General features: G+C 26.7%; 1 protein-coding gene across 21 annotated transcripts in view; it reads left to right on the top strand.

The window, feature by feature from the left end:
• Positions 1 to 27874, top strand: part of LOC107436679 (RNA-binding protein Musashi homolog Rbp6) — a 480532-nt gene that overhangs the window by 7619 nt on the left and 445039 nt on the right. For all 21 annotated transcript variants that reach the window (XM_071182213.1, XM_071182219.1, XM_071182217.1 and 18 more), the window contains exons 2-3: positions 23931 to 23971; positions 27478 to 27559. In XM_071182213.1, the coding sequence (XP_071038314.1) occupies positions 23931 to 23971; positions 27478 to 27559 (123 nt within the window). The remainder of the gene's footprint in view (positions 1 to 23930; positions 23972 to 27477; positions 27560 to 27874) is intronic.

Genomic DNA, 27874 nt, shown 5'->3' with positions numbered 1-27874 from the left:
AGTGACGGTTTTATAACATTTTATTTTAATTATTTTTAGATTCTTTTAAAAAAGAATGTATGGACAGCCTTTTAACATCTAAATTTATGTCATAACTTCTAAATGTTTTAAATCGTTATATTTGAATTTAAAATTAGTTTAAAATTTAACAACTTTATTTCCGCCCATTTTTTATATTTTGTACTTTAAGTTTACAATTAACTATAACTTTTAATATCGAAAGTGTAAATATTTAATAATTATAGTAATTTATTCAGTAATTGTTTTTTAGTTCGTTCCTACCAAATTTTTCATTCATTTTCTTTATTTTTGAAATCATTTTGCATTTGTTTTTTGCTTCTTCATTTTTAGATACTATATTTTATTTTTTTAAACATTTTTGTTAATTCAAAAATATAACTAAGTGAAAACTGGTTATAAAACAGATTTCTCTATCCAAAAATAATAATTTAATAATTACCGATTATATTAAAGTATATACTTGTCACAATATCGATTATGCATTTGAAAATGAAGTTTCAGAAAATATTAATTTTTTAATGTTAACTATATAATAAGATTTATTATAAAATAATTACATAATAAGGTAATAGTTTCATTTAATAATTCTATCCAAATTTTAACACATTAATTCTATGCAAACGTTCTTATAATTTACCTTGCTGGGTAATAAATAATTTAAAAGGTTTCGAATGTAAAATAATAACTATTTTGCTTGTGATTAAAAAATTAAAATAAATATTTTGATTAGATATGTAATAATAAATATATCTTTATCCTTTTTCTTATTACTTTACACTGAATATATTTCTTGCAATTTGATTCTTAAAAAAAGGAAAATTAATACAAATCGGAGCAACTTAAATTTAATAAGTTTTAACTCTAAATAACTTTTTAATATTATGAAGTAAATTCGAAATGGGGAATAAAATGTTAAAAATAATTTTTGTCTAGATCTGCTTGAGAATTAAGTCATTTCATGAAAAAGTTCGTGATCTTATATTTCAACTATTTTAATTGATTTCTGTAAGATATTTGAGCAATATATTTCATATCCTATTTCAAGTTCCTTTTACATTTCAGTGATATTTAATTTATTTTCTTATTATTTTATTCATTTAATTTGAAATTCAATCATACAAAGACTATTCCAATATACGAAGATTATTCAACTGTATTCTGATCTATTTCTGGATAAAATTGAAAAAAATTATTTTTGTTATTACAATCAGTATTTTTTATTCATTCTTATATATTTAAATTAATTCTAATCCTGTTTTAATAACCCAACTTTCTTTAATTACTTAACTATTTAATCGAAAACTTAATTAATTCTAACCTTAAAATGCCGGAAGTTGAAATTAGATTTAAAAAGTGCCCGTACAAAGCTTCATGTATTTTAGTTTAAAACTTTTCTCCTCAGTACGAAGACAATTACATGTTCCTTAGAAACACGTTTGTAAGAAAACATAAGCTAATTTCGTTGAAAAATTAGATAAGGAAATCAACCAGCCATTCCTATAATAAAAAAATCATCTATTTGAAGTAGTTTTCAGCTTTTTTTTTTTCGTTGTATATTCAACAATTCAAATAAAACGATGTTTTCTAAGACATTTACTTATTATAACGTTAATTGTTTTGATATACTTTGAAATTCAATCACAAAAAGACTATTCCAATATACAAAGATAATTCAACTGCATTCTGATTACATCAGTCCAATTAAAACGATTACAGACGATTACAATTAAAATGAAACGAAACAAATTAAATCGGTAATAACTTGAAGAAAAAAATTCTTTTTTTAGTTATTACAATTTGTAATTTTTAATTTTTTCTTATATATTTAAATTAATTTTAACCCAGTTTTAATCACAAAATTTTGATTAAATACTTAAAAACATTTATTTTGAAATTCAAAAAAATTTATTCTTACCTTTAAAAGCCGGAAGTGGAAACTGGATTTGACAAGTGCTCGTTTAGAACTTCAAAAATTCATTTTTCATTTCATTTTCAGAACATTAAAATTATTTTTTTAGTTATTACAATTTGTAATTTTTAATTTATTCTTATATATTTAAATTAATTTTAACCCAGTTTTAATCGCAAAATTTTGATTAAATGCTTAAAAACATTTATTTTGAAAATTCCAAAAATAATTTATTCTAACCTTTAAAAGCCGGAAGTGGAAACTAGATTTGAAAAGTGCTAGTTTGGAACTTCATACATTTAAGTTTAAAACTTTTCTTGTCAGAGGCGAAGACAATTGAATGTTCCTTAGAGACGTGTTTGTAAGAAAACATAAGCCGACTTCTTTGAAATAATTAAATAAGCGAGTCTACCAAACATTCTTAATTAACTTAAGTAATTTCTTTAATTGTTAGGGAAAGAGGATAGAACTAAAGCTATAGTTAGATTAATGCCCAAGAACTGATTATTTCGACAGATTCTGTCGCAGATTTGAATGTCTTCAACAACTCTTTTTCTAATTTTTTTCTTATAAAATTATAAATTTTGTGTAGTTAAGAAGATTGAAAAATTATTATTAAAACTCCGACATGCTTAAAAATATGGTACAAAAAATTAAATAGGAAATTACTGATTATTTTGATAGAATCTGATTCAGATTTTAATGTGTCCAATAACAACTTTTGTTGATTTTTTTTCTAATAGAATTATAAGTTTTATATCGTTAGAAATATTGATAAAATATTTCTGAAACTACGATATCTTAAAAAATATGATACGAAAAATAAAAAAAAATTACTAATTATTTAGATAGATTCGGTAGCAGATTTTGATGTCTTCAATAACTCCTTTTGTAGATTTTTTTTCTAAAAAATATTATGTCAGTTTTATGTCATTAAAAATATTCATAAATTATTATTGAAACCACGATGTGTTTAAAAATTTGATACAAAAACGAAATAAAAATTAGGAATAAAAATTCCTACTAAGCATATTATATCTTTTGAAATAAGATTTTATTAAAGCAAAGTATTTCAAAACAATAACAGTAGCATTATGCACGAGTATTTAAAGAAAAACGTTACTGAAGTATTATTATTAATTATTTTCGAAATGTTACGGTAACGCAATTAATAATTTCATTTAATACGTAAGTCATGTTTTAAAATATAATATTTTATGACAAAATGTTTATTTATTATGTTTGTGCAATAACTTAGATTTGTTATTCTGCCATTTTAATTTAAAATAAATAAATTTAATAAAATTCATTTGAAATAAATAAAGTTATAAATAAAGTTAATTTTTTTAACCACTATGTCTAGAACAGCCGGTGGGTTAAATGCTTGCTTGTGCGCTGCTTTATATTAAAACGAAGGTAAAATATTAGTGTGATGTAGATCGAAATCGCGATTTAGAACTAATTTGAAACTAAACAATTCTGTTATAAGCAATTCGCGATACAATTATTTTCACAATGTATTTAAAAAGAAAGTTATTTAACGCCCTTAATTCTACTTTAATTTCAGAAAAATTTTGTTATAATTATAATTACTAACATTATTTTATACAATTAAGAAAAGAAGAAGAAAAGAGTATATCCTCGAACATTTTTCTTTAAAAAATTGTTTCAATTATTCAATTCTAATTTCAATTATTTTTTATTCTTAAACGTTTTTTATCCTTGCTTTTGCTTTTTATTATAATATTACTTTTTTTAGTTAACCATTCGACTTTTAGTTTAACGAATTGTGGTTTTAGTATAATCAAACATTAATTTTGTAGATATTATAGATTAGTAGTGATATTCAGTAGATAAAGTAACAAACATCTTTTTCTTCACGTTTTAAGGGAGAAAAAAACACCGTTATAATTTGTTTAGTTATACTTTATTATAATAGTTGTTTACTTGTTTTACAAAATTTTTAAAATAAATTATTATTTGTTTCAATATTATAATAAATTAATGAAAACGAAAATAACTTTCCAATCCTTCTTGAAGGAAAGAAAGATACTTATTTACAAATAACCATACCCAAAAGTTAATTTGCAAGCACAATTTCGAGGAAAACTTAAAATAGTAAACCAAATAAATTGCTATTATGTAAGAAAATGCATCTAAGTACGATGAAAACGGTGATAACAAAAAAGTAATAGCGTAGAATGGATATAATAAACTAAAGGACATCACAGCAAGCAAGCTAGTCAATAAATACATGTGGCAAATTGGTACTTATAGAAAGTTTAACACCGTGGTATATAAATAAATATGAATAATAATGAATTGCTAAATAAATATGAATATAAACTTAATACCATACTTAACTAATAAATATCAATCTAAATTTATATCAGTATATATATACCGAAATAAATTTATATATATATATATTATTATAAAACTCTGCTTCATTATTATATCGAGTTATTTTTTCTTTCTGTTAAGATCATTTTGTCATAAATGTCTAGGGATATTTTGAGAAAGTGATTTTATGTTTATTTCACACATTAATTTTTCATTAGATCATAAATAAAATATATATACATATATTTTTTTTTACATTTACTTTTAAATCAGCGTCGCCTAACATAAACGTGAACTAAATTAATTAATCTGAGGAATTTTGTTAACAGCGTTGGATGCATATTTTATTATAAATTCTGTAACTATCTCTTAACATTCACCTAAAGAATGAACTTTTAATGTAATAATTCATGAAGAATGATTATTTCGGATTTATTCAGCAGTACATTAGATAATTTTTCAACAAATATATAACGCACCTCCAATGCATAAGACTATACATCTTATTAAATATTTACAATCAAACAAAAATGCTACATTTTTAAAAAAAATTATGTCTGTAGATGATATAAAAATATTTACACTATGATATAATTACAATTATATTTCGTAAAATTATTTTTCCTTTTTTTTTCCTTCCATTTGCGTAAAAGTCAAATTTTATTAAAAAAAATTACATTCAATTAACTTTGACGACAATGAGTAAATATTTATTGAAGCCTTAGAATTTCTTTGTTTAATTTATCTTGATCAACAATTCCTACTCCAATTATTAGAAATAAAGATATGGTATTAAAGATTTAATAGTGTAAATTATTTATAGTTTTAAAGTATGTTTGCAATATTTATTTTTCTAATTTAAGACTTCTTTTGATGATTTTATTATTTTTGTTATGTAGTCTATGGACTGTACACATCAGTTTCGAGTAAAACTTTAGACTGAACGTTCATGAGTTAAATTAAGATATTCTTACACTTCAAATTGTTTCCGTCCACGTTTATATATTATAATCATAAGCACTTAAAATAATATAATCACAGCCGACCCAACTGTAAGTGTTCAACACCGTAGCCTTATAATTTGGAACCTAACCCAGGAGACAAGGAAACTCTTAAACAAGCATTGAGACAAACTTGGACCACTTTTTGTTTATACTTACCCTCATTTGATTTACATGGAGAGGAAAAACGTTAAAAGCTCCCACGATTAGCCCTACAGCAAGGGGATTCTAACCCATGATCCGTCTACAACTGAGGATATTTTATGTTAGCACTGTGGTTGGTGCGACCCGGGATCAGAATCCGTATCAACCAGCCACCGCTGGGATTCGAACCTGGGTCAGCTCATAGAGACGAGAACACTTTCTCCCCTTAGCCACCGCGGCTCTCATGTTTAGGGGTCTGTTTAGAAGAAATTTGGGTCCGTTAACGGACCCTTCACAAAATATCTTTCCATAAAAACGGACCCTTCACAAAATATTTTAACTTAAAAACGGACCCTTCACAAAATGATTTTTCTTTTAATCGGACCCTTCACAAATTTGTTTATCTTCATTATTATTTTGTCAATCGAATAAACCTTTTCCAGGGCAGAAAACAAGAAAGATGGATGTAAACGAATTAAGTTTTGTCTTCGGCAGACGATTCTTCCATTATTCGTCCGAAATTAATATTCTGCGTTCAGCCGTATAGGCTAAATACCAAATATTTGTATGTTGCATCTCTAATTTAGAAGCAGCAATTGTTGTTTATTTTTTAAAATTTAATTTTTTAATTATAATTTTACAGTGTTGAGCATTATCATGTATGTCTTTACAATTTAAAAACTCCTTGAAAAAGTTTTTTTTTGCAATAACGGACCCTATTTGCACAAATTCATAAAAGTGGACCCTGATTGAAAAAATGTGAGTAATTTTTTCACAATTTCACGAAAAACGGACTTTTCACAAAATGTCTGGACAGACCCCTGATGTTAGTCCATAAAGACTTATTTTAGTAATTAATTTTTTTTTATAACGTATATTAAGAATTCTCTGTTTAGTAATTGGATTTTTAGTTTTTTATACTGCGTAACTGCAAAATTTTTAACTTAAACCAAGTTAGGTCCTAAATGCATGTGTACAGTTTTTTACTTTGTGTTGGTCGTTAGAGAAACATTGTTAGGAAGAAAATTTCCAACGGTGAAAAATTATAGCTTTTACTTATTTTAAGGTATTTGCCTGGAAAAAAATTTTTAATAGCTTATTTTAGAAAAGCTCGCGAAGCCGAGATAGCCTGGTTGGTAGGGCATTTAACCCATGTTCAAGACGTCGTGTGTTCGATCTCCACCGGCTGAAGATTCCCATGTGACTGGTGCGCATTAAAGATGTAGGGTTACAAAATCCTTCACGTTCTTATAACAATTCAATACCTCCTCTGAGGGTTCTAAATTTTAGATAGATGGTTCTCTGGTAGAAGTCAAATTAGCGATCCGTACATGATTGAATGTGGGCGCCCTATAAACGGGCTGTGACGTGTATGTGACTGAAGTCGCATTCTTTACGATAGATGGTGCCACTGATAAACAAGAAACGCACCCTCTACCTTAAATTCGATTGGTTTCACCAAGCAGACCTTGCCGGTATTTGGCAAGTTGCAACAACAACGAGAAAAGCTCGATTTCTTATGACTGGTAGGGTTTTATTAAATTTATTATTCTTTTTGTATAAACTTTATGATTCAATGAATATATTCATCCCTTTGCATTAATTCTTTAAATAACACTTCTGCAAATACCATACTATATGTGCTTAGAAGGAAGCCCAAGCATAAACGAACATCATTTATACTAAATGAATGAATTTATTATATATTTATCCTATATATTTTATATTACAAATCATTGAGGTTTTTACAAACTATGTCGTGAAAAATCAAATCAAATAATATAAGGGTCAGTATTCGATCTTGAAGAATATGCTTATCAAAAATTAATAATAATTTCATATACATGAATTTTAAAATTTTTCTATCCATTTATTATGTACTCAAGTATTATTTGAATTTTTTTCCTTAAATGAATGTCGCAAAAAACGATTCTTAAGACTCAATTGTATAAATTAGGGGTGTGGGTAAAAAATTTCACTCGCAAAAGATTAATGTAAATTTCATCTACAAATTTTGTGGGCTTCTGAATTCACTACACTTTACATACATTTATTCAATTTATAAATTTATGTAAGATTTATTTTTCAATTGAGTAGAACTGATTGGATTCAAATTAATATTTAATCAGATCAAAAACGAAAATTCTAGTTATTGTCAGAATAACAACCGCTGAATAATTCTCAGAGGGTTCATGCTTTGAAACTTATCATTCTTACCCCTGATTCACATACACAGGTATATTAAATCTTATGAATCTTATCTTCATTGTTTACGCAAACCTTCTTTTGAGTCTGATAAGACGAGGCTTGGAATTCAATGTTTAAGTGGTAATAATTTTGCCATATTTCGCTTTTAGGGTCATTGTGTACTCTGATAGGAAAGGTTTTGAGAAAATATAAAGTGTCCTTAAATGTTTTGCAAATTTATATAGAATATAATTTTGGTTTCTGTATGCCTTCCATATGTCTGGTTTCTGATGTGCAGTTTATTTTGTAACACGTGGTACTAGCTGAAATTTAAATATGATTTTGCACTTTAAGATGTATTACATAGCTGTGTTTTTTTATTTTCAAAACGAAAATGTTGTGTGATCACGCAGCACTAATAAAATATTGTTTTTAAAAACTATTTCAAAACTATTTAACTGTAATTTTAGACTATTTAAGTGTAAAAATATTTAACTGTAGTGTTTGGCATGTGAGGATCGAACTTTCGACCCCTTGGACAGGATACCAACGCACTAGCAACCAGGTTATCCCGACCAGGCATTTCTATATTTCATGAAGTTGAATGTAGAAACTTCTTGATTAATTTCGTGTTTGCAATATTACACGTAATTTATAAATTCGAAAATACGAAAATTAACCTTTCACAGAAATATTTTATCGACAGGTTACTATTGTTGAACACAAAAGAAATCGAATTATTGTCTGGATAGGTTAGCAGAATCTTATTTTTACGCCAGTCAAGACTATGGCCGTTTTCTAAAAATTTAATAAATTTGTGAGGCGAGATAATACTTGCTCACTCAAATATCCCTATTTTCAAAAATAAAAGAGTGCAGAGATAATCTTTGTTCACTCAAATGTTCACTGTGTTCACCTATGTCACTGACGCGAAATTTTTTCTCGGAGCATATACCAGGAAACGTTTTTATCAAAAACGAGGAAAGTTTCATGATATTTGAATATACACGTTTTTACAGTATGCACTTTGAAAAATTTTGGATCAAATCACAGGTACTTTTTACCTTAAAATCTATTTTTACCGAGACACTTTGCGGAACTAAAAAGTTGAAATAGCTACTTTTCACATTACTGTAAAATCACTAAATCATTTTAATAAAATAAATATTATTGTAAAATATATGATATAATATTTTGCGGTAAAAATGGGTTTTACGATAAAATGGATTTTACGGATGACGCAAGTGGTGATACTTTTAACCGAAATTTTTTATAGTGTGGGTACTTTACTATACAAAAAAAATTGCAAAAGCTTTTGAAATGCCCATACTAAAATCGTAAAAGCCAATGTTGGTTGAATGTATAAATTTATCCATTAATTATGAGAGTACTAATTGTTAATATTCAAATGAAGTAGATTTCTCTTTTTTTTTAAACAAGAAAAATTGAAATGAACTAAAATTACAAATTAAAGGTTATTCAATTTACAGATTTACGTAACTCTTTCCGTTCGCGTGAAACAGCTTGTCTTGTGGCTGATTTAGCAGCCTGTGGTTTATTAAGTTTGTAATTTATCACGTCTTATAACTTTCAAAAATTCTAAAACATTATTTTATCCCATGAAAGTTTTTGCCGCCTCAAACTGTAATTTTTTTCTGCTTAAAATGTTTTCGTGTACCTAAATAACATTATTAAAATATTTGTGCTAATCTATAGTGTGATTTAGTTACTTTAATTCAATGTTAATTTACAGATTCAAAACTGTTTAAATTACCGACCTATGATTAAAAAAGGCTAAGTAAATCTTTTTTTTAAATTGACTGAAGCATAATATAAACGCTAACATTAAAAATGATCACCAGGAATTTTAAAAAAAAAAAATTAAAAAAACAACAATAAAATTTAATGCTTTTGGCACATTTAGATACCTACATAGGTATCTACAGTAGGATCTTTTTCTAAAATTATTGGTTGCATTTAATTCTATGCAATTTTTATAACAAATAGAGCAGTTTTCATTCAAAAAAATCTTTATTTAAATCTTTGAAAGCTATCTAAACCGTTAAATTTAATCTATTCATTTGTGTAAATTTTAAAAAAATCATTCATTAATTGAATAAGTGGTTATGTAGGATTACCTTAAAACAAATAGAAAAGTTAATGAAATGATATAAAAAAAACTATTTTATTTTATAATTATTTTGCAAAGTTAATTTTCGATGAAAAAAATTCCCCTTTATAACAATTTATGTTCCTTTTATCTTTCATCACACTATATAACGAAAATATTATTTTCCGTTTTCCATTATAACTTTGAACATTGAATACTTTTAAATAAATATAAAAATCTGTTATTTGCTATTTTAACTCAATTCCCTTTAAACAAAAAAACTTCATTTTAGATTTTTTAAAAAATTATATGCAGCTAATTGCATTTTGAGTTAAATTTATTAATTTATTATTAAAAATTTTCGATTAATGTTAGCAATTTATCCAGCTTTCATAAATATGTGGAGATTCTAATTATATGTTAAAACTTAGTCTTTTTATTTAAAAATTTCCCAATGTAAGTCGAAAGTTCTAAAAATTGCAGTAATTTTATACTGCCTCGTTAAACAGTGAAGAGTAATTATATATTTTGATTTTCAAAAATACACTTTTTCTGAGCTGATAGGATTTTCTAAATTAGGTTAGGAAATTTTTGTGACGTAAAGAGTGTCAGATTCAAGTTTTGTACTTGTATTGTTTAAATCACCCAATTTAAAACTCTCAACTGTCGCGATTAATTTTAAAAATAAACCGAGTATTCCATTTATAAAATATCCGTAGAAGTAATTAGACGAGTAATCTATGCATTATATTACTAATTATTAAAGATAATTATAAATATTTTACAAAAATTTAAAAAAATTACTTTTACAAAATGCTTGCAATACTAAAACATTTCTTTCTTCTTTATAGATTTATGGCTTATAACCAGGGTGATAGATGCATTGTTCAATATCAAATATTTGAAAATTAAAATTTTCGATTAGTAGTAGGCTCTAATATCTTAACCACTTATTCTTCAAACCTAATGAAACCCGATATCGATTGACCCTTTTAATTCCACTTTTCGTAAACTTTTATTTTTTTTGGAAATTGTATTAGAAATAATCCACGTCTGTAAAACGATAATTCAACAACAAACATAATATAAATATGTGACAAAATTCAGTTAAACATACTGATTTTAAAGAACTTTATTTAAAAATATTCGCGGGAAAAACATACATTTAATGTATGCATTACAACTTTGAAATATGTGAGTTGTTAAAGAACTCTCCAATTAAAATATATTGGTAGAACAAAATGTTGTAGATGAGAGATCATAATGTTATTTATTAGAATAAACCCTTTAATCATTTGAAGCAAAAAAATTATTAAACAAGTTTTTCATGCATATTTTGTATTAATTTAAAATAAATATTTTATTTTGTATTATTTTAAAATGTTTGTATTAATTCTCAAAATAAGTGAAATACTACATTTAGCATTTTAGTAATTTTTGGTTATGAAATACAGCATGAAGTACCGGTGTCTTTTTCTGCGTTAAAGATAAAATCTTTCAAGCACTTCCAAACCATAATTTTTCAAATATGCTCTTTTTTGCAATTATTTAGATTTAAGAGAAACTGAAATTCGTCTTAGAAATTTCTTTAATTTTAAAAATCAATTATTGTTGCATTTTTGAGTATGAATGAAAAAATAAAATTTTAAACTACTTTTTTGGATTTTATATTTTGCTACAAATAAAGTTCTGATAATCTAACAGATTTTCTAGTAACTATTAGACTATTTTTGATAACTATTAAACTATTTTTGATATATTAAATTTACAATTACATTAAAATCGCAAAAATGATAAAACTAAATCAATAACAAAATTCATAATAACGTGTAAATATTAAGTAAGATAACATTAACCATGAATCAAATTATAACAGGATCATAAGCATTTAGTTAAGATTCATAAGCACGATATTTGCAAGAAAATTCAATTTTGAAAAATGCATAATGAGTCTAAAAAATTCATATAAATTTTATCTAAATTATGTTATTTCTATCATAAGGAGAAGTTTTAAGACCCGGACAAAAGTTTATTTTTTCTTAAATACTTATACAACATATTAAAAAAAAAACATTCTTACTATGTCCTTAATCATTAATTTTACAATTTATCTAATTTTCAGAATATTGATGCATTAATCGATAGGCAATTTATACGTGAATTGTGTGCATTTAACAATCTCGCAGTTGCGTGTGAAAATTAATGTTTTGTCACAGTTTCAAAATTACTTACTCAAAGTTCAGTTCAGCAATTTCACAGATTTCGTCTTATAATATCGGTATTCAATACTTCTGCAGACTTCGCGTGACAGTCGAATCACTTTGTTTCGATGACGAAGAGATTAGGAGAACGTTCGTAATGTATCAAAAACATTGCGATTTGTTAGTTAATCGAGCATATTTTAGGTTTTTTCAGGGAGAAAATTTTTTTTTTGTTATTTTTGTACAGTTTTTTTGTGCTTAATATCTTTGTATAGAGATGTGATTTTTTTTAGATTAACGATTTTATTTAAATACGTACAACAAGAAATGTGTTTAACATATCATTTGAAAAGAGTTTCGTTTTAAATGATATCTAATTCGTTTTTAAAAATGTTTTTTAAGTAAAATAAATGAAGTGATGATTGCAATTATTGAAGAAAAAATAAAGTTTATGAAGTAGTGATTATAACTAAATTCATGAAAATGATTATGTTTTCAGAATTTCTATGTTATTTATTTAACCAACACATTATGATCTGTTATAATTTTTCTAAACTTACGGTAAAATGACAAGCAGCAGTCTGTCCATTCAATTGTAAAGTTTTCTGTAAAGAACATTTCTACCTTTATAGTTCTGAAACTGTTTACTACTAGTATGGTTAAAAAACTATGAATGTGAAATTATACGGTTTTTCAACCATTAAAAATAATTATGGCATGGTTATAAAACCGTAAAAAATAAATTTAATTGGACATTGGGCTAGGCTTTTCTTTAGGTAATGGGCATTAGAGTTAGATTGTGATTGAGTTGTGTTTTATCAAATGAACCGCTGAATGCGGTTTAGTTAGTTTATCTGGTTGTTTCACTTATGATAAGAGATGAAAAATGCTAGACTTTTGTGTGTTAAGCAGTTTTATGGTGCTGCCATCTATGTGAGAATTAGAGTATCGTATTCTAATAGTCCAGGGTCACAAAACGGGGAGTGCAGGACACTAAAAACTCTTCACGTGTTAGATGGAGGAAATATTATGGTGTCAACAATGGAACTCTAACCCTACTTTTTGACGGTTATGAGATTGGCAAATCAGTTCCTTCGGCTTTAATATGCACCCAGCTGCAAGGAACTAGGTGGCTTTATAAGGTGGGCTTAGTTAGAGCTATAAAATTTTGATTGTTTAACCGCATTAGGTGAAAGCAGTTGATATACTTTTTTTTCACAGTTAACAGTGTAAATAATACCAGCCTATTTATGGTTATTTGACGGTTTTGTTTGAATACGGTGAAATAATAATTAAATAAATTGTTATTTAAGCATTTTTTCCTAGAAATTTTTAACAGTGTGGAAAAATGGAAGATTAATAAAAAAATTACTCAACCTAGAGTAATATTTATTCGAGAGCGAGCACATTATGAGATAAAGGAAACGCCGTTAGAAATTACTAAATATTTAGGAGCAAATTACAATTATTCAGAAGAGAGCGTAATTAACTTTATAAAACATAGGGCTTAGAATTATAAATTTCTTAATATATAGGAGCAAACTGATTCAGTATCTGGCACATACAGGTGTAAATAATTAAATAATGAAGTTGTAAATAGTCATAAATTTCTAAATATTTAGTTGTAAGTTATTTAATCAGCGACAAACTCATTATGGAATAAAGGGAATATAGTTAAAAGTACTGATTATAGAGAAGTCGTTATCAATAATTAAAGAGACGAAAAAAAAGTAATAAAAAATTGCTAAATATTTATTAGCTGCTAATATCTATTCAAGATCCTGAATTATTAAATAAATTCAGAGTCCTGATCCTAAGAAATATGTAAAAATATGTTACACAATTGCGAACTACGGTCTTTTATTCAGCCAGCTTATTATGAAATAAGAAAATAATTGAAATATTTATCAAAACATTTATTTGCCAATAAAAACATTTATTAGAATATATACATATATTTGTCAGCAATTATGGCATAAATTTCAAAGTGCTAAAAAGTTGAAGCCCCGATGGTAAATTTGAGGAGAACTAGTGCCAATTATTGTTTACTCTAGATCAGTGTTTCCCAAACTTATGACTTTCGTGTACCCTTTCTAAATTTTTCGTAACGCTGTGTACCCCTTATAAAAAAATTAATGCATTTTTTACTATAAAAAATTGCACAAAAGTTACAAATCACAACTGGCTGTTGACACCACTAATAATTAACTGTCAACTCTGCAAAAAATAGCAGATAGCAAAACACGTAATCGTAAATTTTTATGGCTAGCTTTGTTTTTAAATAAAATTTTTTGAAATTTTTGTTTATTGCAAGATATTTCGAATAAGAAAACGTACCCCTGCTGAACTATTCAAGTACCACACTTTGGGAAACACTGCTCTAGATCATGAAACTTCATCTAAAATTATTTTCTTTTCTTCTAACAAAAAGTTTATTTTAAACAAAAAACATAACGTAAAAAAATTCGACACATTGCCAGTCTAGTTTAGTTTTGAATTTGTTCTATATTTTAGCAAGCATTTCTTAATTATATTTAGAAAAATAGTTCTGATGTTTAAGTTTTCTAGGAGAGCTACCTAAATTATAATTCTTTTTTTAATTGATATTAATTCGTAAAATTTTTAAATGTTTAAATACTCTCCATTGATCGACAAACAAAAAAAAAATATTAATCTAACAATAAGTATGTATTTTTTTTTCGCGTAAAAAGTGTTTCAATTTCTTTAAGGACAAATAAATAAACTTACCCACGCATCAATCATAATTTTGGAATTGCGCCACATATTACTACAAAATATTTTAGAACTACTAAACGTCTTTCAAATAAAAATCTAAAATGTTCTAAAATAAATAATTTAAAATAAATAATATGTTCTTCATTAAGTTACAAACAATACCATTTCTTACAATTTATTTAAATTTAAATTAATCCTTCATTTATCATTGTTTGATGAGCAGCGTTCGTCATTTTAAAAGACGAATATTACATTTTCTCCGAGAATATAAGAATTAATTGGTATTAGAAATGGAAGGGACAGAAAATACGAAGTAGCATTTCGATTTAGGTGAAAAATCTCCCTCCTTGTAATTTATTTACTAATATAAAATGTGTGATTCAATTTATTCCAGGTAAAGGTTAAATGCGTAATCTCATTTCTGCAACCAAAATCTAATAATGGCACCTTTTTATTTCGGTTATTGATTTGTTTTTAAACGTGTTTAAAATCAACACATAAAAACACGACGCAGTAATAGTGCCGTTCTATATTTTAGCATGATTTAGCTTAACTAAAGTAGAAAAATAGCTTTCATGCTCAAGCTTTCTTTTTATACTAGGTTAAAGATGCTATTTTATTTAAGTTATATTTATTCATAAAGTTGTAAAATGTTTTAATGCTCTTCAGCGATCAATAAATAAACGAATCAATTTGATATATCGTTATAAGTTTTCAATCTAGATGGTAAAAAATAAATGATTTTAATCTTCTGACGCTTACATATGTTTTTTTTTCTAATTCTCTAATTTCAATTCCAATTTCAATTATATTTTGGTATTTTTTAATTATAAATAAATAGTTTAATAGTTACTAATAAGAGTCTGTTAGATTATCTGAATTATATTTGTACTAAAATATAAAATCCAAAGAAGTAGTTCGAATTGTTTTCATTCCTATTCAAAAATGTATTTTTAATTGATTTTGTAAATTAGAGAAATTTCAATGGTGAATTACTGTTCCTCTTAAATCTAAATAACTAAAAATAACTGAAAATTTAAAAAAAATATTGTTTGTAAAATTTTACCTTTTTTCGTAAAAAAAAAAAAACACCGGTAATTCATGCTGCATTTCATAATCTTAAATTATTAAAATACTAATTATAAAATTTTTAGTTATTTTGACTTAAATTGAAAGAAAAATTTAAAATATGTTTAGTAAAAAATCTCCGTCAAAGTGTTCATCAATCACAATTTTGAAATACCACCTCATACTACTGTAGTGGTAATATTTTATAACTACTAAACTTTTTTCCCAATACAAAACTAAAATATTCATTATTAAATTACGAACAATACAGCTTTGAACTAATCATTCTAAGTTAAATTAGTCCTATATTAATAATTTTTTGGCGATCAACAACGTTTCACAAAACGAGTATCATATATTTTGTCTAAACTTATGAAGATTAATTAGAATCAGGGGAATAAAAGCGAGAAACAAAGTAGCATTTCTCCTTTGGTGAAATTCCTCCTTGCCATTTGCCTACCACCGCAAAATGTGCAACTCAATGCTAATCCAGGTAAAGCTACACATGACAAGTAAAACAAATATGTATTCTCATTCTGTAACCTAAATCTCGGGAGTGCCAACTTTCCATTTCAGATATAGATTTATTTTTCAGTATGTTTAAAATAAACAGCTGCTCGTCTTCGGGACGATAGAGAATTCGCATTCAGAATGGTATTTGTCAAGAGGCAAGGACTGCAGCCAAGATAATCTACTACTTTCATAACTGGCATCGTGTGGGGCATTTCTTTGCTTTAAGTGTCTTCGCACTTGGCTTTGTCATAAACAATGAAATCGAAGCGCACTGAAGTAAAATATCACGTTGTTATTTATAACAACACATGGAGATATTTGAAAAAACGCGACTGCTAGCTGAGAATTTTATTAGTAAGTAGACGGCTCGTAGGGTTGGTCATCAAATCACGTGAATGAAATAATTAACTCTGCATTAGAGTAGATATTAATTGTTAAAATACTGCATATTGTTAAGCCTAATTCTTCATAAACATTAGAAAAATACGACTACTAATTAAGAATTTTGTTAGTAAACAGACAGCTCGTAGGTGGGCTGTCAAATCACGTGAATGAAATATTTAGCTTTACATTGGTGTAGATATTAATTGTTTAAATAATGCGTATTGTTAAGCACAATTCTTAATAAACAGTGGTAGTAAAAATCCATAAATTGAAGAGCAGTTATTTAAACATGTAAAGAAATTTGCAAATCGCAACTACTAATTAAGAATTTTGTTAGTAAACAGACAGGTCGAAGGATGGGTCGTCAAATCACGTGAATGAAATATTTAGCTTTATATTGATGTAGATATTAATTGTTACAATATTGCATATTGTTAAGCACAGTTCTTCATGAACAATGACAGCAAACCGCCATGAACTGAAAACCAGTTATTTAACCTTGTGTATATAATTGAAAAACTTGACTGCAAGTCAAGAATTTTATTACTAAGCAAACAGCTCGTGGGTACGCTGTCAAATCACGTGAATGAAATATTTAACTTGACATTGGTGCAGATATTAGTTGTTAAAATAATACAGATTGTTAAGCACAATTCTTAATAAACAGTGGTAGTAAAAATCCATAAATTGAAACGCAGTTATTTAAACTTGTGAAGAAATTTGCAAATCGCGACTACTAATTAAGAATTTTGTTAGTAAACAGACAGGTCGTAGGATGGGTCGTCAAATCACGTGAATGAAATATTTAACTTTACATTGGTGCAGATATTAATTGTTAAAATAATACAGATTGTTAAGCACAATTCTTAATAAACAGTGAAAGCAAAACGCCATAAATTGAAACGTTAAACACTTAGAGATATTAGAAAAATGCGACTACTAATTAAGAATTTTATTAGTGAACAGACAGCTCGGCGATGGGTTGTCAAATCATGTGAATGGAATATTTAACTTTACATTGGTGTAGGTATTAATTGTTAAAATACTGCATATTGTTGAGCACAATTCTTCATAAATAGTGAAAGTAAAACGCCATGAACTGAAGCGCAGTTATTTAAGCACGGGGAGGTAATTGAAACACGCGACTACGACTTGAGAATTTTATTAGTCAGCTGACAACTCGTAGTTGTGTCATTCGACAATGAGAATGACATATTAAACACCAAAGTTGCGTAAAAATTCACTGACAAATATTCACTTTGTAAACATTGAAAGTAAAACGCTATAAACTGAAATATACGCTGTTTTTATTTAAAAAAATCAAAGAGTTCTTTGAAAAAAAGAAAAAAGAGAAACTCTACTACGAGTAGAGAATTTTATTAGTAAGCTGACCGTATACGTCATCAGTTCGTGGGAACGAAATATTTAGTACTTAACTACCGTAGAAAGTAATTGTCAAAATATTTCATACAAGCATGTTTTTTCATGAACAGTGAAAGAAGTAAAAAGCCTTTAACTTAAATACCGCGCAGTTATTTATATCAGCGCGTGAAGACATTTCAAAAACGTGTTTACTAGGTGAGCATTTTATTGGTAAGTTGACAGCTCGTAGCTGTGTCATCAAATCATGTGAATGTAAAAATATTTAGCACTAAACTAGTGTTGAAATTAATTGCTAAAATAATTCATTTAGCTGAGTATCATTCTTCATAAACAGTGAAAGTAACGCGCCATAAACTGAAATATCAAGTAGTTTTTTATTTTTTTTATTTTTTTATTTTATAACCGTCGTTGAACAGCCGACCCAATTTCATGGGTTTACGACTACTTACGTTCAACTCCGTAGCCTTGTAATTTTGAACCAATCCAGAAGACAAGGAAACTCCTGGATCAGTACCCCCAGAGGTATTGATTTGTTGTGGGAACATGGAGGACTTTGAGACTCGACAGATTTAACGTGCATCAGTCACCATTTACTACACGGGGAGTCTTCGGCCGGCGAGGATCGAACCCACGATCTCTTGGATATGGGCCCAGCGCCCTACCGACCAGGCTATCCCGGCCGCAATATCAAGTAGTTATATGTAACAACACGCTAAGATATTTGAAAAACGTGACTACGAGTTGAGAATTTTATTAATAAGCTGATAGTTCGTAGGTGAACCGCCAAGCTATGTGAATAAAACATGTATTCCTACTTAAATGTACGAATCGATATTTTAAATACTGCTCTTTATGCAAAATTCTTCGTAAATAGTTAGGTAAAGCGCTGTTCACTGAAGTGTCACACAGTTATTTACAACAACGCGTGGAAATAATTGGAAAACGTGATTACGAGTTTAGAAATTTGTTAGTAAGCTGTCAGCTCGTAGCTGTATCATCAAATCATAATGAATGAATTATTTAGCACTGAATAGAAGTTTACTTATTAATATACTGAGTTAAGTATTATAATTCTTTTACGATGAAATTAAATTTCTCCCGGACCGAATTATCTTGCTGTTATTTAAACCAACTCTAGTAATTTTTAAAAAGTTCAATTAAATATTCAAATCAAAACTTTTAAGTATATGTTGGCAGCTCGTGGCTCTATCATCAAATCATTGAATAAAGAATTAGCTAAATAGATGAATAATAGAAACTTGTGTGTAAGCTGACGGCTCATAGCTGTATCATCAAATCATAATGAATGAATTATTTAGCACTAAATGAAAGTTTACTTGTTAAAATACTGAATTATGTATTATAATTCTTACGCTATTAAATTAAATTTCCCAAAACTTAAATATCTCACTGTTATTTAAACCAACATCAAGTGATTTTCGAAAAGCTCAATTAAAGCTTCAAATTCAACCTTTTAATTATATGTTGGCAGCTCGTGGATGTATCATCAAATCATTGAATAAAGAATTAGCTAAATAGATTAATAAATAATACTAAAAAAATTATTCTTTGTAAAAGATATTGTTAAAAGAAATTAATTAGTTAAAAATATTAACTAGGTACCTATTAAAAAATCATGGAAATGATAATTCATAATCTTGTGAACAAAATATCATAAACATCAAAATATCATGAACTATCATGAATATCAAGTCAGGCAGTACTCGTAGTGAATAGATTTCTGTTTTTTTAATTAATTAATTACATAATTCAACCATTGCTTATTGATTAATATTTAATTTAAAAATACTTATTATTTAAAAATTTTAATATTATTAACAAACTGGCAAAATTGTAACCTTATACGAAACTCATAGGGTTGCATAATACTTAAATCTTGTAAACGAAGTATTAAGAGTTAAATTTATTAATAACTCATTTAACTAGATATAATTATTCACAAGCACATAGACGTATTATGTAGTAAATAAATACTATTTTTAAATTTTTAAATATCATTCTTTGATGCAGTTTATCATCTCTGGAAGTAAAATATATGACGAACTGCCTGTATAGTTTAATAATTTAATACTTATTTTATAATAATTAATTATTACAATTAATAATATAATTAATTATTATAATTAATTTAATAATAATTATAATATAATTATGCAATGTAATTATGCAGTGTATAATTATGCATTGCATATGTATGCAATGAACTAAATAGTTTTAAAAAAGATTAAAATATTCATTTTTGTACATTGAGAGAAAAAAAAAATTTTGTAATATATTATTTTGGCAATTATAAAAAACCAAATGACTTATTTTCTGAAAAATATTACTTGCCTAATCTTCAAATTAATGTAATGATTGCTTCAAATAGTGCATGCGTAACTTCTTTAATCTTAATGTAGGTTTGACAGGAAAAATAAAGTTCTAACAAACAAAAATTAACGAAATCGGAAGAAAATGTTAGGAAAGAGCTGCAATCTAGATAAATGACGAGACATCAGTTTATTACGATTAAATGCGGATTGTTTGTTGATAAAGAACTTTATATTTTAGACTTATAAAATCAACTTATAAAGAAAAAAAATTCCAAAGAGCTTTGAATCTTGCAGCGACCCAGATGTATTGATTGGAGACAGCTTTGCTGCCACTGTTTTTTTCCTCCTCGTTTTTTCAATCCATTTTATCTCGGGTTGATTCTACACAACCTAATACTATTATTTATTTGAATTTGATTTTTTAAGATTTAATTTGTGCAGATTATAAATAAAAGCCTTTTGAAATACAGTTACTTGAAAAAAATTTTGAAAAATGCACAGAGTGTTGATAACTGTAAAAAAAAATTGGTGTAAAGTATGTTGCCACCGTTTTTGTTGTTGAGGTAAATTATTATTTTTTACGTGCTTATAGTCCCATTTTTTATTTACTTTTTCACTGTTATACTTCTTTTTTATTTATATATTCATTTTTTGTATGTTTGTTTATTTACAACTTATATATCCGTGTATATTACATTCAATAATTGATTCACTGCAAAAATATGCATAATAGATACACTGCAAAAAAATTTGGTTTGAAAAACAAGCACATTGCATTGTTGGTAATTTATTTGCTCAAATTCTTTAAAACTATTGTTACTTTGTCAATTTAATATTTTTGTTTGCACGATAACTACAGTTTGATGTTAAAAGTGTGTTTGTAACTAAAATATATTACAAATACACTACAAGTACATTCTCAAAGATAAAGCTATGGCGAATACAGTTTTAAGTACCGAATTGCGAAAAATTGTTTGAAAGAAGTAGGACGAATATATTGCTAAAAATGTTAAAGTTTTTTAAACAAAATGTTTTTGTAACTAAGCCGTTTAATTGATTCAAATGCACATGAAAATGTGTATTGTAAGTTTTAAAAAAATGAATAAAAAGAGAATAAATAAATAAATAAAACTGTAACAGTGAAAAAGTAAATAAAAAATGTGGCTCTGTAAATTTTTTTAGTTTACCTCAGCGCCAAAAATGATGGCTACTATACACCAAAATTTTTTCCTGTGTAGAAAATATAGAAGATCATGAGCGAGAATTAACTTCATAATATATAAATTTAAATTTATTTTGAATTTTGGTGTGAATTCATTTTCAGTATTTAACTGGCATTTGTGTCAAAAAGAGCAATTTACAGTATTCATAGTTTTTTGTATTTACATTTTAATATCATTTATTCCCTTAACCTTTCTTAAAATTCAGACCTCTTTAAATAAACAAAGATTTTTAAAACAATTAATAAAAAGAGGATTTTGTTTATAGGCCGTGATATTATTACTGATAATACGAATATAAAATATTTTTTAAATCCTCAAGTTACAGAAGATTTTAAATTTTCATTTACTAATATATTTTTAGATACCTCAAAATATTGTTTTCAAATTTAGAATATTTTAATTTAGAAAAAAAAATTAGAAAAATTATCATTAAAATTAATCATATTGTTATCAAATTATCATACTGTTATCAAATTTAGAAAACAAAATAAAAATGAAGTACAATTTAAAACGCCATAACACCTAATGCAAGTATAATGAAAATATTTTTAAGACCCATTACTCGGAAAAAAATGGCAAAATGACCGTATTGTGTGGTAAGGAAATTACTGGTAAAAAAAAAACTCCGTCATTCTAGTAACAAAACTAAATTATAAGGTGCTTAATTTATGTCATAGAAAATATTTTTTATAACATGCTCTTTAAGCATAGTTTGCACTCATTATTGGTAATTTTATATTTCACAGTCGTAGTTTACAGCACCATAAAATTATTTATATAGGAGTATTATTTATGTAGGAGTTGTATAATATAACTCCTCATATCCGACTCCAATTACATTTTTTAAAATAATTATAAAATTTGAACTCTGTTTACTAATAATAATTTTAACAATGAGAAATATTTCTGACACCATGTCGAACTTTTTTTTTAATTTTTTAAGAATTATTAAAGTATTTATTTTTCAAAATGCAGTTTCATCATACCGAATCGATCTTTGAAACAAGATAAAAAAACGGAAATACCATCTACAACGGCATAAAACAAATGTAAATCATATTATTAAATTAAAGCATTTATTAAACTCCGCGTATTAATAAATTTTAAAACTCTTTTTCTGAAATGTTTCTTTTAAATATAATTGTGTGTAGTCATGGAATTGAAATACATTATTTTAAACATGGTAAAAGCTAAACTTCACTTTACAGCATCTTAGGATTAATAATCATACAAAACTCATATAAAATATCTATACAACCTCTTTATGTCTGGTTGCATTTACATTTTCGAGAATTAGTACTTTTTTAGATAGTTTATTCCCGAAATATGTTTTTTAAATCCAGAATATTATGTAACTCGGTGAATCTTTAAAAAAAGATCTTTCGTTTAGAACGGCATAATACCAATAGTCCTCCGTAGAGTTTTTCATCTTATTTTAACCCACTTCCTAAATAATATAAACAAGTACAGTAATAATATAAACAAGTAAACATCTTAGTGTTAATAATCATAAAAAAATCTGATAAAATATCTATACAACCCCTTATATCAGGCTGCATTTGCATTTTCGAGAATTAGTACTCTTTTAGATAGTTTTTATTCCCGAAATATTTTTTCTTTAAATCCAGAATATTATATAACTCGATGAATTTTTTTAAAAAAAAAGATATTTGTTTAGAACGGTATAATACCAATCATCCTCCGTAGAGTGTTTCTCCCTATTTTTACCTACTTCCTTAATAATATAAGCAAGTACAGCATCTTAGTATTAATAATCATAAAAAAACGCATATAAAATATCAATACAACCCCCTTATGTCCGACTGCATTTACATTTTCGAGAATTAGTACTTTAGATAGTTTATTCCCGAAATATTTTTTTAAAATCCAGAATATTATATAACTCGATGAATCTTAAAAAAAAGATATTTCGTTTAGAACGGTATAACACCAATCATCCTCCGTAGAGTGTTTCATCCCATTTTAACCTACTTCCTAAATAATATAAACAAGTTAACAGACAACAGCCATTCAATGTTTATTTTTAAATAAAAGAAGTTTATTTAAAAGTTTCTCCTGATCAATTTACGTTTCTCCCGAATTTCTTTTAAGAAGATAACCCGACTCCCTTTTTTACTCTTCTTTTCTTTTTAAAGAAGAGAGTAATTTTTCTCTTTATTTGTAACGTATTAGTTTCCTTTTTACTTGTCTGTATTGTTTTAAGCGTCCCCGAAGGTTGAGTGGCAATATAATCTTTAGAGCTTAACATTGAACTCTTCTGTCACAAAGTGTAATAGAAAAGTTTTCGAAAATTTACTAAATGTTCTTTTTTTTTCTTTTCTTTTTCTCTTTCATGTACTTCTTCTTCGAGCAGAAAAATGTTTGTCGGGGGCTTGAGCTGGCAAACAGCACCTGGTAAGTACCTTTTAATTGCTAATTGTTTTGAATTGCACTAAATATATGCATTTTATTTGGACTTATGCTAATTATTTTTGAAAAGAAATTAACACTAGTTAAGTTTAAAATAATAATAAATAAAAAAATTACTTATAAATATTTTTATTTTGAAACCTTGTTTATTTTTATAAGTGCTTTCATGAAAGTGAATGTTACTATTGATAGCTTTTTTCCTCATAGAATTAACACTAGGGAACAATTTTTTTTGTTGTTGCATTTATACAAATAATTGCCTAATTCGAGGGCGGGGATTTTAAATGAATTAGTTTTGCACTTAAAACTGCAAACTTTTTTAAATAAGGAACTTATAGTAAGGAACATCAAGGCACTTATAAAAATAATTAAATTTATTTTTATAAGTGCCTTCATGAAAGTGAATGTTACTATTGTTAGCTTTTTCCCTCATAGAAATAACACTAGTGAACAATTTTTTTTGTTGCATTTATACAAATAATTGCCTAATTCGAGAGCGGGGATTTAAAATCAATTAGTTTTGCACTTAAAACTACAGACTTTTTTAAATGACATTTTTAGTCTGTTTTTTGTCGAAATATATAAGTTTAAAAACAAGTTTATATAACAGGGTAACGGAGTTACATAAAACATATACGTTACGTATATATATCTATAACAGGTTAAATATTAAAGGTTTTTATGTTACATACAAATAACAGGGTTTTGCGTTAATGTTACTAATATTTTTTAGGGAAGTTAGGGCACATCATCCGAACTAAAATTGCATAGGAGCCCTTACTAAGATTGATTGACTGAATGTAGGGTTTAATGGAACAAAGTCCAAATAAGGACATTAAAGAAGGAAGTACTAGAGAGTCCCTACTAGGAGGTGTCATAGTAAGCGGCTAGCAACTCTTCCTATTATGTCCTATTCAGAAGCACACTAAGAAACAGTTCATTATAGGGAAGCTCTCCCTGCTGCGTATGACGACATTTCCGGTCGTAGGGTTCATATGCAATTTTAAATCACGAAGATATGCCCTGATCATCATTAGAAGTTTGTAAGAACCTGTATTAGAACCTCTGTTGTTTATAACTGATTTAAACTTGTACATTTCAATCAAAAAATATCATTTTAAAAAAAATTGTAGCTTGGAGAGCGAGAAAGCGATTGTATATTTGAAATAAGCGAAACAAAAGTATTCAAGATCTGTTAAAAATTCTTATGTACACAAAAAAATTTTTCCCTAGTAATTGCAAGTTAGATCATTATGACCATAAACAATTATTAATAGAACTGCTAAGTACCTGTTATTTAGAAACAAAATAATGCTAGAAATTTTTTTTCTGTTTTGTTTTAAATGTTTTCTGGTTCTGTCCCCTGCCACTAGGTGGCACATACGGTTAATTGTAAAGTTATCTGATTATAGAATTTCAAACCTATAACTGGATGACTTGAGCATTATGAAACATACGTAGCTGTAAACAACATTTCAAACTAACCAAATTTATTAGAAATAAGGTTTAAACACTATATTAATTTAAATTTCTTCATCAAAGAAATTAACAAGGCACAGCTAAATAAGTTGCATTTATATTGAAGGTACCGTTAATTATTTTTTTCTACATAACTTAAGCAAAATGAACTCCATAAAATAGCCAAAATGATAGTTGTTTGGAAAAGAGTGAAAGAATCCTATAATCAACTGAACGCATAAGCTCACTTACATACATTTATTACTGTGAAATAAATGTAAGCGATTATTTATTATTGTGAAATTTTCATCACATTACATTATTTCTCAGCGCATCGCGCACCGCGGTTCATATACTATGCTAAAACTTTTATATATTTTTTACGAAAACCAATTCAATACTTTGGTACAATAAATCTTAAAAAGATAAACTATAAAAAAAATGCTATTTTTTTATTCTTTGAATATTTTGTAGTGTTGTCCCCCTTAAATTAAATAATAATAGTTTTTTTCTGCGTGTTACTATATTTGCATAAAATAATTTTTTGCGCAATAATTTTATATTTCTTTGAAAACTTCTAGAAATATGGCGAAAAAATGCGCCAAAAAAGAAATTGACGTTAACTTGCCCAATCTTTCTACCGTTTCCCCAACTATATGGACATATTTTTCAGATTGCGACATTCCCTAATCCAAATCCTATCGTAAAGTTGATATGTTCAATTATAAGTGCGTTTTCTTAATTTATTTCGTACTTTAAAATATTGTCGACACATATTAATTAGCATAATTACGGTTATCCTCTTGAACTAACAAGATTGTGTCTTAATACGTGAAAATTTGATTATTAGATTAACAGTTATCAATTTTTTTTAAAATATTTATTTCATTGTGTCTAAACAAATTTCTCTATAGATTTCAATGAATAGAAATGATATTAATAATCATAAACAAGCATCTCAGAAACAACGCGGTAAAAATTTTTATTTTGATGAAATTTTCCCTCACCTATTATATCGTTATTATTATTATTACCCACCCCACTCTTTCCAAAAAAACTGGAGTGGAAAAATCTGTCCGCGAACGTAAAAAGAATTGCTGGATTGATTCCAAAATTCAGGTATTGCTCTCTTTTTTTTTCCCCTCCGCGCTTGACGTATCTACGTCACACAAAGTATTCTGAAAAGACCAAAGGCGAATGTGTAAGATGCATTTTTTAAAAGCCCTCTTATGATCACATGAGATTTTCATTCAGCATCTTTGGCACCGTCTTTCTTTTGGCGAGAAAGAAAAAAAAACACGCACCAAAAAGAGTTATTTTTTGTTAGAATCGTAAAATAAGAAGAATCGTTTCAGTTGCAATCGTTGTAAAGATATACGACTCAGTTTATCAAGTGTATCAAATGTTTTATTTTACAAAATTTAATTGTTTTATAAAAACTCCGAAATATTTTCTTTTTCTGCAGGCTTATTGTTTTTAGTTCATTTAATATTGATTTTCTACTAATAAACCATTAATTAAATAAAAATTTTGGAATTTGTTAGTTAAAAATTATTTGAAACTTAAGATATTTGTGTAACTATTTTAAATATTTTTTTATTTACCTTACATAATTATAAACATAAAATATTTGCCATTTTAAAAGTGTAATGTTTTCATGTAATACGGGAGAATAGCAATTATCACACGATTTTAAAGAAGTTCTTTTTAGGCATTTATATGCATTCTCATTTCAACTTTAACTGTGTTTTTATGATGAGACTTCAATATGAGATAGGCTATTCGTTAGTAAATTACATGAGATGATATGATATTTGCTAAACATTAAGAATTACAAACAAAAATTGAACTGATCTTATTTGATTTTTAAAAAAAAGTGGTTGACTACAAATTACGGATTATCTTTGCTAATTTCATGTTATTCTTATTTTATTGTTCATTCGAAACTAATGTGTTTTAAATTAATTTAGTAAGGTACATTCGAATTTGGAATTAAGAATTTTTTATCTGACTAGTAATGTTTTATTTTTCAGAGGGACTGAGAGAATATTTTAGTAAATTTGGTGAGATCACCGAAGTCATGGTCATGAAAGATCCCACAACTAGAAGATCACGGTGAGTTTTCTCATTATGATCTTTTTTTCCATTCGTAACCACGTGATCATAAGAGTTATCTGTAAGTTGCATGCTACAGATTGCACAATACAAAACCACATTGCAAATACTTCAAGGTATAGGTTCAAATAAAAGTTTCGGTTTGCTTATTCCTTTCTTTAAACAGGTTCTCTTGTTTTAGGAGATGTTATATTCATTAAACAAAATGAATAGTTAAAAAATTGACGACCCAATCAAATCGTGATCTGAGATTAACGTATCATTTTTATATTATAACCAGTAACTATTTAAATTATTTTATTCAAATCTGAGAAG

The sequence above is a fragment of the Parasteatoda tepidariorum genome, chromosome 4, assembly GCF_982258835.1.
Source record: "Parasteatoda tepidariorum strain Cologne lab strain chromosome 4, Ptep-v5.0, whole genome shotgun sequence".
In the NCBI taxonomy this organism is placed as follows: domain Eukaryota; kingdom Metazoa; phylum Arthropoda; class Arachnida; order Araneae; family Theridiidae; genus Parasteatoda; species Parasteatoda tepidariorum.
This window is presented reverse-complemented; position numbering and strand designations above follow the sequence as displayed.